At 42.0% G+C, this 14,904-nt stretch overlaps 3 protein-coding genes across 3 annotated transcripts; 2 read left to right on the forward strand and 1 right to left on the reverse strand.

Annotated features, from left to right (window-relative positions):
* The first annotated feature begins 722 nt into the window (after positions 1–722).
* LOC116203333 (inactive glucose-1-phosphate adenylyltransferase small subunit 2, chloroplastic) lies at positions 723–3,757 on the forward strand. The gene is made up of 9 exons (XM_031535024.1): positions 723–1,136; positions 1,215–1,514; positions 1,916–2,164; positions 2,244–2,411; positions 2,517–2,620; positions 2,738–2,849; positions 2,968–3,066; positions 3,151–3,279; positions 3,369–3,757. Exons 1-9 carry the CDS (start codon positions 954–956, stop codon positions 3,483–3,485), a joined length of 1,461 nt encoding a protein of 486 aa, XP_031390884.1. The 5' UTR covers positions 723–953; the 3' UTR covers positions 3,486–3,757.
* Positions 3,758–7,400: 3,643 nt separating this feature from the next.
* LOC116203040 (ARGOS-like protein) lies at positions 7,401–8,972 on the forward strand. Its single transcript, XM_031534700.1, has 2 exons — positions 7,401–8,010; positions 8,154–8,972. Exon 2 carries the CDS (start codon positions 8,355–8,357, stop codon positions 8,721–8,723), a length of 369 nt encoding a protein of 122 aa, XP_031390560.1. The 5' UTR covers positions 7,401–8,010; positions 8,154–8,354; the 3' UTR covers positions 8,724–8,972.
* Positions 8,973–9,421: 449 nt separating this feature from the next.
* LOC116203039 (ankyrin repeat protein SKIP35) lies at positions 9,422–13,614 on the reverse strand. The gene is made up of 3 exons (XM_031534698.1): positions 12,402–13,614; positions 11,220–11,652; positions 9,422–10,764 (listed from the first exon to the last, which is right to left on the reverse strand). Exons 1-3 carry the CDS (start codon positions 12,959–12,961, stop codon positions 9,916–9,918), a joined length of 1,842 nt encoding a protein of 613 aa, XP_031390558.1. The 5' UTR covers positions 12,962–13,614; the 3' UTR covers positions 9,422–9,915.
* Positions 13,615–14,904: the final 1,290 nt, after the last annotated feature.

Raw genomic sequence — 14,904 nt, forward strand, 5'->3', positions numbered from 1 at the left:
ATCTCCAGTGCGGTTAGAGTTGCTAACTACAATGGAGAGAACCGTTATAACAACTGAGGTTGCACCGAACCTGAGCCAAATGGCCGGATCACATATCAAAGTTAAGCTTGGGCACTAACTAAATGGATGAAATCCAAAAGGGTGTTAGGTTTGAATATGGATCATGTAAACTTAGATTGAATAAAACACGATCTGGATTTGGATCGAGACATGATTTCCACTGATTGAATGCTCGGATTTGGAGTCGTTACGTTGACATTCCTAACTTAGTTTCGATAAAACCACATGTTATCATTCCTGACTCCGACAAATTCGATATCTATTTTAATTTATTTATTTGTTAATTTATTTATATATTTCCCACGCGGGAAAGATGGAGATACAAATAATCATCTTAAGACAATGCTTGCCTTCAGTCCCACTTTATTCCAGATGCCCGACATTAATACAGGCCTTGTAAGGCTGTCAAAGCTTCATAATGCAGTCACAATGACCGAAATGGCCTTGCTGTCGTGGTCCATCTCTTTTTTATAAGAGGGTAATGTGGTCATTATGTTAGGAATTAGAGGGCTAATCTCCTCTGGCTTCGGGTTTAATGAGCAATTTAGTGTACGTTTTTATGCTTTAGACGTTCTTTTCAATCTCAATATTCAACCGAAATGAACAATGAGAATAAAGACGGGACCAAAAGGCAATAACAGTCACAAGAAGCTTAGAATCAAACTGCAGCCTTACCAGCTCTGCAAAACATCTTTCTTCGATCTTCATTGCCTTCAAATTACTTACGAGAAACATATATTCGATAACGTCACGGTCGTCTGTACCTTGTGTGTCCCCTTGGAAGCTTTTGACAGATGTTGTTGCTTCCTCCATGATAAATTGTCACGAAGAGGAAGAAAGTTCAGAGAAAACGAAGAAGAAACGCGATTTCTTCTGGCTAGTAATTTGCTCTCATGTTGAATCTGCAGAAATATCCAGTCACCCTCCAAGATCCGAACGTCGTTCTACCACAACACCCTCGCAGGCAAAGTGCATTGAAGCTCCTTCATGGGAAACCACGTGGTTTATCTATTTCGAACTCGCAGCAACACGATGAACAACCACAGCTCAGTCCTCCGTTTCCCCATATGAGTCAGGTCAGGATGTGAAGTTTGCATTTATTTTTTATCTGATTTTCAATAACTCATTTAAGTAAAAGAGTATGTTTAATGCAGAGTGTTGCAGCGATAATATTCGGAGACGGATCGTCAGAATCGCGAAGACATCTATATCCATTGACGAAAAGAAGGTCAGAGGGGGCGATCCCGATCGGAGCAAACTATAGGCTCATTGATGCAGTTGTGAGCAACTGCATCAACAGCAACATTACCAAGATATATGCCATCACCCAGTTCAATTCCACCTCTCTCAACTCCCACCTCTCGAGAGCCTACTCCGGGGTTGGTCTCGGGAAGGACGGGTTTGTCGAAGTGGTCGCTGCATATCAGAGTCCCGAAAATCAAGCATGGTTTCAGGTTTGATGCACACCTGTGCCCATTGAATTCTATTTCAGGAAAATGTACGTAACAAAGAACCCGGCCAAGGCAAGTTTTCCATCAGGACAACCAATAGTAAATCACAAGAACGCCCTCAATCTTTATATTCAGTTTCAGAAATGACCTCCCCCTTAACTATCCAGTATCCACCTCAAATATGAGCTCAACTGTTCATGGGATTGGGCTAGCCTAAGAGTGTAGCCAAGGTCCTAAAGAAGCAAGGATAAGAACGGGCTCTGGCTCGGTCTCCGGTGTCCTAAAAAAACCAAACCGGCTTGTTAGCCCAAATGGTGTAAATGAGGCTAGAGCTAGCTTGTGAGAGGAGGCCGAATAACATTGTTTATTTGGGCTAATTGTTAAGGTTTTCGATGTTCCCATAGGGAAATGCAGATGCTGTGAGGAGATGTTTATGGATGTTGGGGGAATACCCGGTGAACGAGTTCCTGATTCTTCCAGGTCATCATCTTTACAAAATGGAATACCAGAGACTGGTGGAGGCACATCGGAAAGCCAATGCTGACATTACTATTGTTGCTCTAACCGCTGATAGAGCCCGGGCCAGGAGATCGGGTTTTGGCACTTTGAAGTTAGATCCTAAGAACACAGTTCTCAAAATAAACTGCAAAGAGGTAGTAGCAACGACTCTTCAGTCTGCTGTTTGTTATCAAGTTTTGTGTTTGTTGTCTCGATCATATGCTAATCTATCAGGTAGAGAGCTTCGAGAATTCGGAAGATGTTAAATGCAGCGCTTTCCTGAGCACGGGGATCTATCTGATCAGGAGGGATGTGATGATAAAGCTCCTGAAAGAATGCTTTCCCGACGAGAATGAGATTGGAGAAGTAGTGATACAAGGCGCAATATCTCTTGGAATGAAGGTCGGGCTCGTTTTTTGCTCGTATATAACCTCCATTTTGTATCGGAATTTATTTTACTTTACATTGACTGTAGTGAGACATTTTTGTTCTTTGTGCAAAGGTCAGGTTCAGGCATATCTGTTCGATGGATACTGGGAGGACATGACGAGCATAGGAGTATTTTACCGAGCAAATATGGAGAACACCCGAAAATCGAACGCTAGATTCAAGTCGGTAATCTAATATGAAGTCCCAAAAGAACTGCCAATATTATAAGTTTCAGCAAACTTGCATTAGCATTTATGCCTCTTGGAGTTACAAGGACCGACTTATTCCTTCCGGCACAGCTTCTACGACAGAGACTCTCCAGTCTATACTCTGCCTCGGTGTCTGCCTCCAAGCATCATGAGCGACTCCGTAATCACAGACAGCGTCATCGGAGATGGCTGTATTCTCAATGTACGAACCACTCTTATGTTCATCGTTCTCAATTCACATTCAGTCTGTTTCCTTTCATTCTCCTGACTTTATTCACGTCTTCACGAAATTTTGTGTTTAATTACGTTCACAAGAATAGAGCTGCGAGATCAAACGATCAGTGATTGGAATGAGGACAAGGGTTGAAGATGGAGCCATGGTCGATGACTCGGTCATCATGGGATCCGACACCTATGAAGTAAAGTCGATTTAGAAGCTTCCATCTTCACTCTCTTTTTTTATTTCCGGAAGCTAATGATGCGAGTGCTCTCGAATGCGACAGTGGGACGTTCAAAGGAATTCCATCAACGGAAAGTCTTGTGCAGGAGTCCCACCTATAGGAATCGGAGCTAACACGCACATATGGAAATCTATTGTTGATAAGAATGCGAGGATCGGCAAAAACGTTACGGTGAGTGGACTTCATAAACTCTACACCTAGCCTGAAAAAAAAAAAAAAAAGAAGAGAAAATGTTTCAGAAGTACTGCTTGTTCCAGCAGATCATCAACAGAGATAGTGTCCAAGAAGGGGATAGAGAAGCCGAGGGCTACGTGATCAAAGACGGGATAGTTGTTGTGCTCCGAGGTGCAGTTATTCCCGACGGCAGCATACTATAAAAAGCTTCATTCTCGATCAGGAATTACAGGCAACGCATTTGTTAGTTTGTTCAATTCAGGACATCAGCTGAAGAATTCATCGGACAAAATGAGGATCACACCCACACATATGCTACAGATTAAACGCATGGAATAAAGGCCTTAAGGCCTGTAGGAGGACGGGCATTTCCGATTCAGAGTTTTGCAGTAATGCTCATTTATTGTAACTATAGGCTAAATTTGCCTCTAAATTGGAGAAAGAAAGGTTCGACTCCGAATGTTTCTGCTGGTAACTTGTAAAAGAGGAATAAGTCGGAATGTCGGTCCATTAAGCTGGGCCGATCCATTAATCAGTAAGTAAAGATTAAAACGATCAAGAAAATAAAACCGGGATAATATCGAAAGCCAAATGGACCCCGTGTCCAGACATAAAGTTGATTGAGGAGAGAAAACGAGGGCAACATATAGCGAGTGGTTGGCATTCTTACGAACAGAATGCCACAGAATTGAAAAGGTAGCTGGGCAATGATGAGGCGGAGCTTTCTCCGCAGGACCCGCCGGAAAGCGATCTTCATTTTTTTCATTTTTCAATTAGACGATAAAATATTCTCATCATATTAACTCAAACTAATACTTCTCATTCGAGCATGGACTCAGCCATACTCTCCAAGTGCCTCGAGTGAGCCTCTAATTCATACGTTGCAAATAAAGTTCATCCAGTATAAGATAGCTTTTTCTAATGGCCTGCCCATAATGACCTTTCCGAACGATCATGTAAAATGTTCCTGCCAACGAAATATCCCGAGTTAACGAACATGTTTGTTGCTTGCCACGTAAATCGAGGTGAAGCCGTCCGAATTAGAAATACGTGATTTGATTCGAATATTGCTGACAGGTCAAATCAAATTATGCACGCAGGGAGAAATTATATAAGCGAAGGGAGATGAATTTGGACGTAAGGAAATGAAATGCAATGCACTGTGCACGTGATTTGTCATCTGACTGTTCCTGTTTACTTTGGTGCATTTCTTCCTCCCCACCCCCCAATTTTTCCCCTCCTTTTATTTACTTTTTGGTCCTAAAAAGAAGGAAGAAGAAGAAGTATGTACGTATGTATGTATGTATGCATTGAACGTAAAATTTGATCGACTTTGAATTCTTCAAACCAACATGTGAAAATCGCTTCCTCCGTCTTCAGTTGGTCTCACCGGCCAAAACCTGACCCGAATATGTTCGTTGGTACATTTCTATCATCGTCACAAAGCCTCCTTGGACTGTTAAAGACCGATCTCTAATACGAAGGAATTGTTTTTATTCTGTGTGGGCATGACGAGAAACGAGCAAAGAATCATTAACGAGAAACTGAGCGGGAGCAGGTAGTTAAATAAGCAAACATCCATATATAGAAACTAGCGTCTTAAGACAAAGATTAGGAACTTGCAGAGCCCAAAAATAATTGATTGATCTCCCAAAGAAGAGATTGATGCGCTGAATGGAGCCGGGAATTTCATTATCCGGTCCCTTGGCCGTACCGTTACCGACCCTCTCGAAGCCGCTGAAGGAATCGAGACGAAAGACGGATTATGTAAACAACAACATTGCTGCGACTGCTGTGTTCTTAATGCCCACTTGTGCTGTGTAATCTCTGTTAGTTTGTGTCCAGCCTGCAAAAAATCACGTGCTGTGTTACTTTTAATTCCCATTTTTCTTCCCCAACATGCAATTTCTTTTTCTTTTTCCTTTTTAACGAGTTTTTGCATTTCACAATCACAAGCAACGATGTTTTAATTAATTAATTTGTTTATTAGAAGTTCATTCTTGTTGTTAAAAAAAAAAAAACAATAGGTAATGCTCAAACGTAATAGATTTATTTTTATAAGCCGAACATTATAGATGATCAGTAATAAAATTAAAAAAAGAGTGCAAAGTCAAAATATGAAATATCGTGAATGTTGATATTATATAATTCTGTAGTCGATTAAAATACGAGTGACATTGAAAAAATGAAATATCGAACCATTTGCGGAGTCCGGAACTTTGGGACATTGAGCTTTTATACTTGCTTCTCTCGTCCATTTTCTATTGACAACTTTGTTCAAATTAAAGTACAATTATCGAACTTGGTTAGGGTTGTCTATGAATTAATTAAGCTTAGAAAAGAACAAAATTGCAATTAAAAATTTCAATATGATTTGCTATTATTAAGGGATCAAATAAGAAAACAGTTCCCTAATGACAATTGGGTCCACCACTCCCCCACTTGTCCCGAAAGAGCCCACAGATTTTATTCGTTTTTGTTTATATCTCTGCATAACCTCAACTTGAGCACCTAGCAGCTTTTGCAGTCCTAATTTGTGATTTTAATCTAAAAAAAGTTATTAAAAAAAAAAAGCAGATCTAATCTGTTATATATTCAAGTTGTGTTTACTTTTAATCAATTAATTGCAAAAAAAATTAATTATTGAAAAAAGGTTTAACTGTTTGATTATTAATATTTTCTAAAAACAAAACTTGGGTCTTAAGACTTGTCGTTGGAGTAGATTAACCAAATTCAATGCAATCATCTCGTTCCACTTACTCTCATGGAAAATTGTATCGTGTCTACATTATTTTGCCAAACAAAAGCACCATTTTTTTAACAATTTCGAACATAAATAGATCGAAATTTGTTGTCAAGAAGTATCTCCTGATCCTATTGTATCTCATTTCTTTCACTGCTATCATCCAGTGTTTGTCTAATTTGGAAACATAAAAAAGATTAATCGGACCTAGTTTGATACAAGAACCCGCTTCATGCATATTATTACATATATTATTAATATAATGTAAAAAACTGAGAAGCATATCCAATAATATATATCTAGAAGATATTATTCTGAAACACGAGATTTTTTTTTGTATTAAATATGTTATCCATCAGAAAGAAGTCTCAACCAGTCTTCCCCCAAAATGCCAGGAAACTCTTGAAAATCAGAAGACAAACCAGAAAAGCTCCATTTAAAAAAAAAAAATTGAACAAAAACATAATCAACGTATAAAAATGTATGAATATTTGTATCCTCCAAGAAAAAAGAAAATGCAAAAAAAAAAACTATTTTTCACGAGTTCGGGAAAATGACAAACATGCTACTCTACAAATCTATTCGGCGCATTATTTATAACGATCCGTCATTAGAAATGACCGGTTAATCAGCCGACTAAATCTGCATGCTTAAAGGGAACGAACATTACCAAGAATTGCCATTACCGGATTCTTCGAAAGATTACTTTTTGTGGAGAACAATCGATGATAATAGAATAAACTAATGAATACCAACAAAGCTGACGATGGTAGGATCCATCGTCCATGGTCTCGATATGCTACAATTCATGTGTAAAAGCAATGCATGCTTTGCTTCCTCAATGGGCAATTGCCTAAAAGTGCACCTTAAGTTTTTTCTATGTATAGCTATGGACTGTCCCCTTCCATAGGAAGCCTTATTTGTCTTTTTTTTTTTTATTCCCTTTAAATAAAATAAAAATGGCTAGTAATCATACGAATACCTCTAGTTATTGTGAATTGCACGGTAATCAATGATTGAGATTGATCATCTGATCTATGACCATGCTTATTTTCTTGGACCGAGCGGCACGAGCATTGCTATCGAGAGGTCTATCGACACAGTTGATGGCGAGGTCGACCAGTGAAATGCAGATAGATGCAATGCGACGGGATAGATCCATGACCATACCCAGTACGATCAACGGAGCGCATTGCGACGAGCCACAAGATTTAGCTCCTTTGGAGGGGCCCACACATGATGATATTAAAAAAGTGATTATTAAGCATCGGGGCCAATCTTTCTCCTTCAATCTCCATCATGGGGCAGACAGGGGAGAAGAAGAGTGAGGGAAAGATTCTAGAGAGAGAGAGAGAGAGAGAGAGAGAGAGAGTGGCCAGGGGGGGAGAACCTTGGGAGACACACTCCCTGGACAAATCCCCTAATTTCCAAAACCAGCAACTTGGCTTTCCACAAGCAATCAAACCCCCCCCAACTTGACCCTCTCCCTCCCACAGTTGCCCTTTCCTTTCCTGCAATTCAATTCAATTCAATTCACTGAACCAAACCAATCCACACACAATCCCCTCTCTCTCTCTCTCTCTCTCTCTCTAATGTCTCTGTCTTTTTTAATGATAAACCAGCAGTAATCATCAGATTTAAGAAGAGGAGGAGGAAGGAGGAGGAAAAAGACATCCTTTGAGCAAACAACAAATACAGTGCACCCGTCCCGTCCCTTTCGCTGCCTCCCCTAACCCCAGAATTCCTTCCACCATAGACCAACAGTCCTCCATTTGATAAACACAGGTCCCTTCTCCTTCATCATCAGCTCAGTTGATTCATCGCCTCTTGATTCCACTCGAGCGGGCGATAAGAGTCTCTTATCAAGGCCGGGTCGGGTACCCCCTTCAGATGCAAAAGCTGTCTGGTTCCTCTGCCTCTGCGTCTCGCCTGTCGTCGGAGTCCTCCCATTACAGCAGCCCCCACTGCTTGATTCAGTACCACAGGTGAACATCCCGGCTGGGTCTGGTCTTTCTTGATCCTCTCCGTTGTCGGATCAATTTTGGTGTCTGGGTGAAAGCAGTTTCTTTCTGTGAGATGGGTCTCTAGTCTGATTTGGTCTCCTTCCAAATCTTGATCTCCTCGTCAGCTGGGTCATCGGGGACGACGTTTCTTGGACCAACCGCCGCGGAAGCTTGCGCCTTGAACATGAACAGATAGGATCCGCCCTTGAAGGAATCGGAAAAATCGTTGCTTGGGGCAGTTCTGTATAGCATTTATACCGGCTGTGGAGTTTCTAGTTGCGTTCCGGGCAAGGAAGATCTCACGGTTGCCAGACCTCGACGCAATCATGGAAGGTGCAGAGAGAATGAGAGCTGGCACGCCGGCTGCTGCTGCTCCGATAGGGGGAGCGAAGAAGACAGTCCATTATGGGGCGGCGGTGATCGGCCCGGGGAGGAACGAGTCGTTCATGAACAACCGGAGTCTCTCCCACAACAAGAACGGGAAGAGGCTGCTGCCGTCGAGTTACTTCAGCTTGGAGTCTCTGTTCCTGCTGATATGCCTCACGGCATCGCTGTTGATACTGCCGCTGATACTCCCGCCATTGCCGCCGCCGCCGTTCATGCTGCTCCTGCTCCCCATCGGGATCATGGGAGTGCTCATGGTCCTCGCCTTCATGCCCTCGGAGGTCAGAGACTTGACGAACACGTATATGTAATGTAAAGGAGAAGAATTTGAAGAAGAAGATGATGAGATGACCCAAATTTTTGCTTTTTCTGTTCAGTCTGTGTTTTCTTGTTTTGATGTTCTGACGAATGAGTAGAATACGAAAAGGATGAAAGAGTAAGCAGTTCTTTTATTTGTATATCTCCATCCCGAGCAAATTTGATCTTCCTGTAACAATTTAGAACTGCACTACTCGGTTTAATTGTCGCCTACGACTAGTAGTAATGGTTACATTGGTCGATATTATTCTGCGTCGAGGCCTAGGAAGGTTTTCTGATGTGGGTGGAGGGAGGAGGAGAATGGCTTAAGTATCTGAGGTGAAGAAGTTGCCGGGTCTAATTGAAACTGCGTAGGGGCATGTATGACGATAATACCACGGAAAAACTGCTACTGCCTAATCTTGTATTTCTTGGATGTTCCGTGCCGATCGGGTCTGAACATCTTGATTTTGCGTGATACTATCAAATCCAAGCAACTTGACATCAATGATCGAAAGCAACATTCAAATCTTCAGTGCACGATATGTTGCCGCAACCTGCATTTGTTGCTGCAGAACACAAATTAATTTTCGAACTAAAGGTTCTTTCACATCAAGCTGTGATTGAACATGAGGTATCCGCACATACATTCAGATCCAATAGGTCGATTATCTGTAGGGAAGGCGAGCGCTTAAGGTCGCCAAGAGTCGAATTGAAACCCGAAAAAAAATCGAGGTATCCTGTGGTTAACATTTGGGAGAGGAGAAAAACTGTAAGTGCAACCATCCATAATGTGCCCTCAAATAGTCAAGAATGACCTCACAATTACAGATCTAAACAGTGAATCATGCTCCCAAGCCAAACACGTACCCATGTGAAGGTGACCTTCAATGTAACGTTGCTGTTTCCTCTTTTCCCTATCCCATCACGTCCACAAGACCAGTACCCCACCATACCCATCATTTCATACTCGATGTCCCGGCTAAAGTTCGATACTCTTTTTTTATCTTTTACAATAACAGAGCTCGGCTACACAAATCCCGAGTATTTAAAAGGTCAGCAGGTCCATATTGTTCCATATGCATAAGCTCAAGCCTCTCTTAGCATCTTTACCCGAAGCTCAGACGTAATTATTACCAGCGACACATATATGGTACCATCTGAAAACCTCAGAAGTCCGGCAGACAGTGGAGAAGGAGAACCGCACTAAGGGATGCTGCTGGGTGATTGAACCAAAAATGGAGGAAGATGGAGCTCTAAAACGGCCAAGAGCTCTCTCCAAGGGGTTGCCTCTTCTTCCAAGTAGGCAATACTGGAATTGCTACCACTACTACTACTTCCTAGCCTTCTTGCTGCATCGACAAGCTGCCCCCTCAGCCTTTGAGGAAGCAAACGCCCGCCTGCCTTGACACACTCCCTGTACAGTGGCAAGTAAGCGATTGCCACCCTCAGCGCAGATGGAATATCTGCCAAGTGCAGGGGAGACTCGCCCCGCTTCAGGATCCTTGTGAAGTTCACGTAATGCGCTTCCCCCTGCCTCAGCCCATTGAAGAAAGCAGCCTCCGACCAGTGCTCCCGGAGGAATGCCCTTAGCTCAGGATCAACCGACGATGACTCATCATCAGATGACCGGGCAATGGCATCAGCAATGGAGTAAGTTGCAGAAGGGTTGCCCAGGAAATCCGAGCTGAGGAGGAAGGCTACGCCTTCAAGCGAACCGCCACATCGCTCACCAGCGGCCTTGATGATCTCGATTCCAAGGGCAGAGATTATGTGATGCGGAACACGAGGGAGGAGATAGGCAGCGACTTCAACCTGGGTGCTGGCAGTTGCGGCCGTCAGAGCGAGGCAGAGCTCCATATCCCTGCACCCCTTCTTGATGAACCACTGGACAACCTCCAAGCTACCCCTCTCAGCTGCTCTCAGCAGGGGGCCCAGGAAGGCTATGGCGTTCCCCTCTTCCACAAGGCATTCCATTGTACCAATCTTGCCATAGTGAGATGCGAAGCTTAGAGCCAGGTCCACATCAATGTCCAAGCTATTCCTCTTGGCGATCTGAAGGGGTGGGAGAAAAAGAAAAGAACGAGAGAGTGAAAATCAAAGTAAAAAAACTGGAGAAATGAAGGTAACCATCGGGATGAGCATATGTATGGATGCCATGGAAAAGAAAAGTTAGAAATGAAGATGTAAGGGCTTTTAGGAAATTCAAATCAAAAGGCATAATTGGATAATCCATAAAACTTAGAAACATATGACACAGTGTTGTCCCATCTTAAGATCGCTAATTGCAGGGGTAAATCTACTAGCAAGGAATTGAATCTTATTATCCATAACAGATCTTCTACAATTCCAATTTATCTTTTTCATCAGAGAAAGCAACCCTCCAACAAGAGTAGACAGTTATCTTAGCAGTCAGTCTCTAATGGCAGACGCACTGAAATCGGCATCTGCAAGTATTAAACAACTGACAACATTTCAGAAGATTAATTAAGAACAGAGTAGTGAAGCACCTGCAACAGGATGCGCACGAGGTCAGTACTTCCAAAACGTGAGGCTTCAAGAAAACACTGATTGACATTGTCAGCACCCCCCTCTACCAGCATGCTAAGCAACCCATGAACTGCAGTTGCTGATACGCCAGAGGCCCAGCCTGGATCAAAAGTGCTGGAGAAAAGAGTAAGGGGAAAACAAGCTGCATCAAAGGCCTCCGTGAAGTCCTTTCCCGTGAGATGATTACCGGCGAGGTCCAGAAATGTCTTAAATGCAGCCAAACGAAGTTGAATCTCAACAGTTGGGTTGCGGCAAATTCTATCTCTAGTCCCCTGGCTCCGAGAATGTAAACCGATGCACTTGAGTGCCCAATCCGTGAACCTCTGGGCCCTTGCACCAGCTTCAGCCCTCAAAACTTCATCAACACTACATTCCTGGAGACGATCGTGCAACCTAAAAGAAGGAAACTGTGAGAAAGAATGGCCCACAATTATCAATGTCCACAAGGTGTGGTTGATAGCACAAGTCAAAATCTTCATCCCATGCTCTTCCTTTATTAACAGCCACCCCCAACACTAATATTGCTTCTGTTAAGGAGTTGAACGCTTAAACCATCACATAAATATGCAGTTCAAAATAAACTATACAAACACTTGAAATAGCAGCACCAACAAAATAGACTCAACTTAGCAGGCATCATTTGGGAGAGCCCCAAATAAGCATAAGCCAAAACATGTCATTCTTTCAGATTTTTCAAACTAAATGGTATGGCAGTGACAGAATCGAAAATACCCTTGGAGGAAAGGAATTAGAACATCAGAGTTGAATGCTCAAGAGCGCTCAGTTTTATAGTAACGTTACAAACAAGTGGACAATGGATGCATGACGAATCGCATTCTTGTTATTCGAGTCATTGGTTCACTTGCGCTCACGTAGCAGCTTAATTTTAAGTTTCCTTTTTACTGAGTAAGAAACAGCGGAAACATCTTCTGCAAAGAGCAATATATATGTATGGTATAAACACATATTCAGGCTCGCGATTTTAGAAAACCAAATAAGTGAATGATAACTTAACTTGGCACAGGTCATTGATATGAAGATTATGCAGCACTGGACATGAATAATCTATAAAAAAACCTAGAGATCATCTATGCAGCCTATGTCACGAATAATTATTAAGTGAGATATGAAGCAATGCATGCCTTTGAGCCATCACAGCGACTGTATCCGCTAAGCTCATAGTAGGCCGCTGACAAGCGGAGACGCAGGAAGCCAAGAACGAAGTCCTCATGGCAGCTCTGGTGAAGTCATATGCACCATTCCAGATGATCTTCTTGATCAACCCCGTAACCCCGTCCAGCTCCTGGTGCGTGCCCAGGAACCAGATTGAGTCCAATGCAATGCACAACTCATCATTGAGGGTAGGCGGGTCAGCTAGCATAATCAAGCTCTCGGCGAGCTCCCAATCGTGGGAACTCACAGCACCTTGAAACAGCCTGCACAGCTCGACCCTGTCTTGCCTAGTCAACCTCTTCTCCTGCCCGAGCTTCTCTTTCTTCGAGCTCCCTCTCTCCACCCTCTTCGAGCTGCAACTGCACCCGCTCGCTATACTACCGGGCTCTCTGCTGATCAGAGGAGCTTCTCTGCAGAACACGACCTTATTAGCCACTTCACCGTTCCCATCGGCACTATTTCCAGGCCTACTCTCCTCCATCTTCACTTCAGGCGATGCTGCATCTTCGAACCGCTTGCCTTCTTCCATGCCTAATCCAGCGAAGGAGAAGCCCAACTCGCGAAGTTATCAAGAGCGCTCCTTGATCACGTAAACCTTTCGATGATGAGAACTCCTTCCCCAAGGAGCTCAAATCCACACAAAGGAATCAATCATCGACCCGGCATAAGCTCGAAAACCCACAAAACCTAACCTCGGGAGCAATCAACAATCCCTAAGAGGCGAACGAGAAGATCGAGACCGCACACTGCGATGAGACCAACACGATTCCGGAACCCCGATGACGCCACGATAGTATATTCCGAACCGGAAAGTATCAGCTTTCAGAAAGAAGGGGCGAAACCCATGGATGGGAGAGCTTAGAAACGATGGCCCCGGGATCAATTTGAATACTCCATGGGAAAAGATTACAGCTTGGAAACAGAGTCGCGTCACAAACCCTCCTCCATTGATTGAATCCACAGGAATCTCAGATTCCGCGACCTACCGCGACCTACCCTCCGACCGGGGGACCCATTTGTCTGCTCCGGTGATTCAGCTCGGAGAAAACGATGGGAAGTCGCACGGATTTGCTCCGATTACAGTGGCGGAGGAGGAGGAGGGAAGGAGGGAGTGGAGATTGAAGATTCGAGCACAGAAACGAAGAAAGGCAGAGGGAAGACAGAGAGTAATAATACCAAACCAGAATTTAATGAGAATTTTGGAAGCCATATAAAAATATGGATTTCTTTTTTAAAAATTATTAATTAATTTTTTATGAAAATTTTATTGTTATTATTATTTTCTTCGATATTTTCATTTTATGAAAAATGTCACTATCACTCTCCTAAATTTTGATGCCTGTAAAAATGTCCCTCAATTTCCGGTAACGAGAGAAAACTCGGGTTAAACGTATTACTTGAGAGTACCCTGCCAAAAATGAGCACTTATGTTGGTCACTCGGCTTCTAAACTAATCAATATTCTCCGAGGTCATTTTGGATGATTTTGAGGCACAAAAGCCTTAGTTAATGCATATCACGGGGCTCATGAATGTAATCGTGTCATGAAGTGACTGCTCTTGTGACTCGATAGTTATACATGTCTTTAAATTGCACGTCAGTTGCCTATATTACACTCATTATATGTAGCAAAAGACCTTTTTGCATTGTTCAAAATTTTCATTAGTCTTATAAGTTATCAAGTCAATTTTCAATGCAAAAATTTTCATTGATCATAGAAACTTGTGACTTTTTACTTTATTCTTTCACTTGAAATTTTTTACTCTCAATAATTATGTTGAAGCTTGTGTTTCTAGACAATACTTCGAGTGTGGGTATCAGATTTTGTTTGGGAATGAAATTAAACTTCATTTCAATTCCACTCCGCTCCATTTTTTCTCAAATTTAACAATATAATTAGTATTATTTTGTCTTTTTGTCCAATTTTGTAATAAATTCTCATACATATTTTTTCTCACTATTATTATAATTAATTTTTTTAATAATAAAATGCCTCACTTCACTCAATTATTACATCAATTCAACAACATAGTAATTATTTTTTCTCCTTTTCTCTTATTTAATGGTAAATTTTCACACGTATTTTTCCTAATTATCATTACAAATCCATTAAATATATATTTATATTTTGAATGGCATTGAGTTCAACTCCACTTCATTACCAAATGCAACCGGAGTTTAGGTGGTGACGACGGTGAAGGAATTATCAACGGTGGATTCAGCATTAGACGAACTGGGGGAGTGAACCTCAAAGCATCTAACTTTTCGGGACCAAAGTGATATTTTATCTTTTTGGTGTTTTTTGGTGGAGCTAAAGGGGCCGGCAAGGGGACTGAAGATTCAGAAAGAGAATAAACAACACAGAAATTGATATATTTATTTCATTGAAAAACAAAGTGCAAAATTTTATTAAAAAATAAGAAAAAAAGGATGAAAATTATTATAATGAAAATAAAAAAGGGAGAAAAATAAA

Source organism: Punica granatum, chromosome 4 (assembly GCF_007655135.1).
Source record: "Punica granatum isolate Tunisia-2019 chromosome 4, ASM765513v2, whole genome shotgun sequence".
NCBI lineage: Eukaryota > Viridiplantae > Streptophyta > Magnoliopsida > Myrtales > Lythraceae > Punica > Punica granatum.

What these genes read in the sequence shown, in the direction of transcription:
- LOC116203333 (XM_031535024.1), top strand. Translation starts at nt 954, where the DNA reads ATGTTGAATCTGCAGAAATATCCAGTCACCCTCCAAGATCCGAACGTC. An exon ending in AAAATCAAGCATGGTTTCAG is followed by an intron (nt 1,515 to 1,915) that starts GTTTGATGCACA and finishes ATGTTCCCATAG; the next exon opens with GGAAATGCAGATGCTGTGAG. An exon ending in GAGATGGCTGTATTCTCAAT is followed by an intron (nt 2,850 to 2,967) that starts GTACGAACCACT and finishes TCACAAGAATAG; the next exon opens with AGCTGCGAGATCAAACGATC.
- LOC116203040 (XM_031534700.1), top strand. Translation starts at nt 8,355, where the DNA reads ATGGAAGGTGCAGAGAGAATGAGAGCTGGCACGCCGGCTGCTGCTGCT.
- LOC116203039 (XM_031534698.1), bottom strand. Translation starts at nt 12,961, where the DNA reads ATGGAAGAAGGCAAGCGGTTCGAAGATGCAGCATCGCCTGAAGTGAAG. An exon ending in GTCGCTGTGATGGCTCAAAG is followed by an intron (nt 11,653 to 12,401) that starts GCATGCATTGCT and finishes TCCTTCTTTTAG; the next exon opens with GTTGCACGATCGTCTCCAGG. An exon ending in TCGTGCGCATCCTGTTGCAG is followed by an intron (nt 10,765 to 11,219) that starts GTGCTTCACTAC and finishes CCACCCCTTCAG; the next exon opens with ATCGCCAAGAGGAATAGCTT.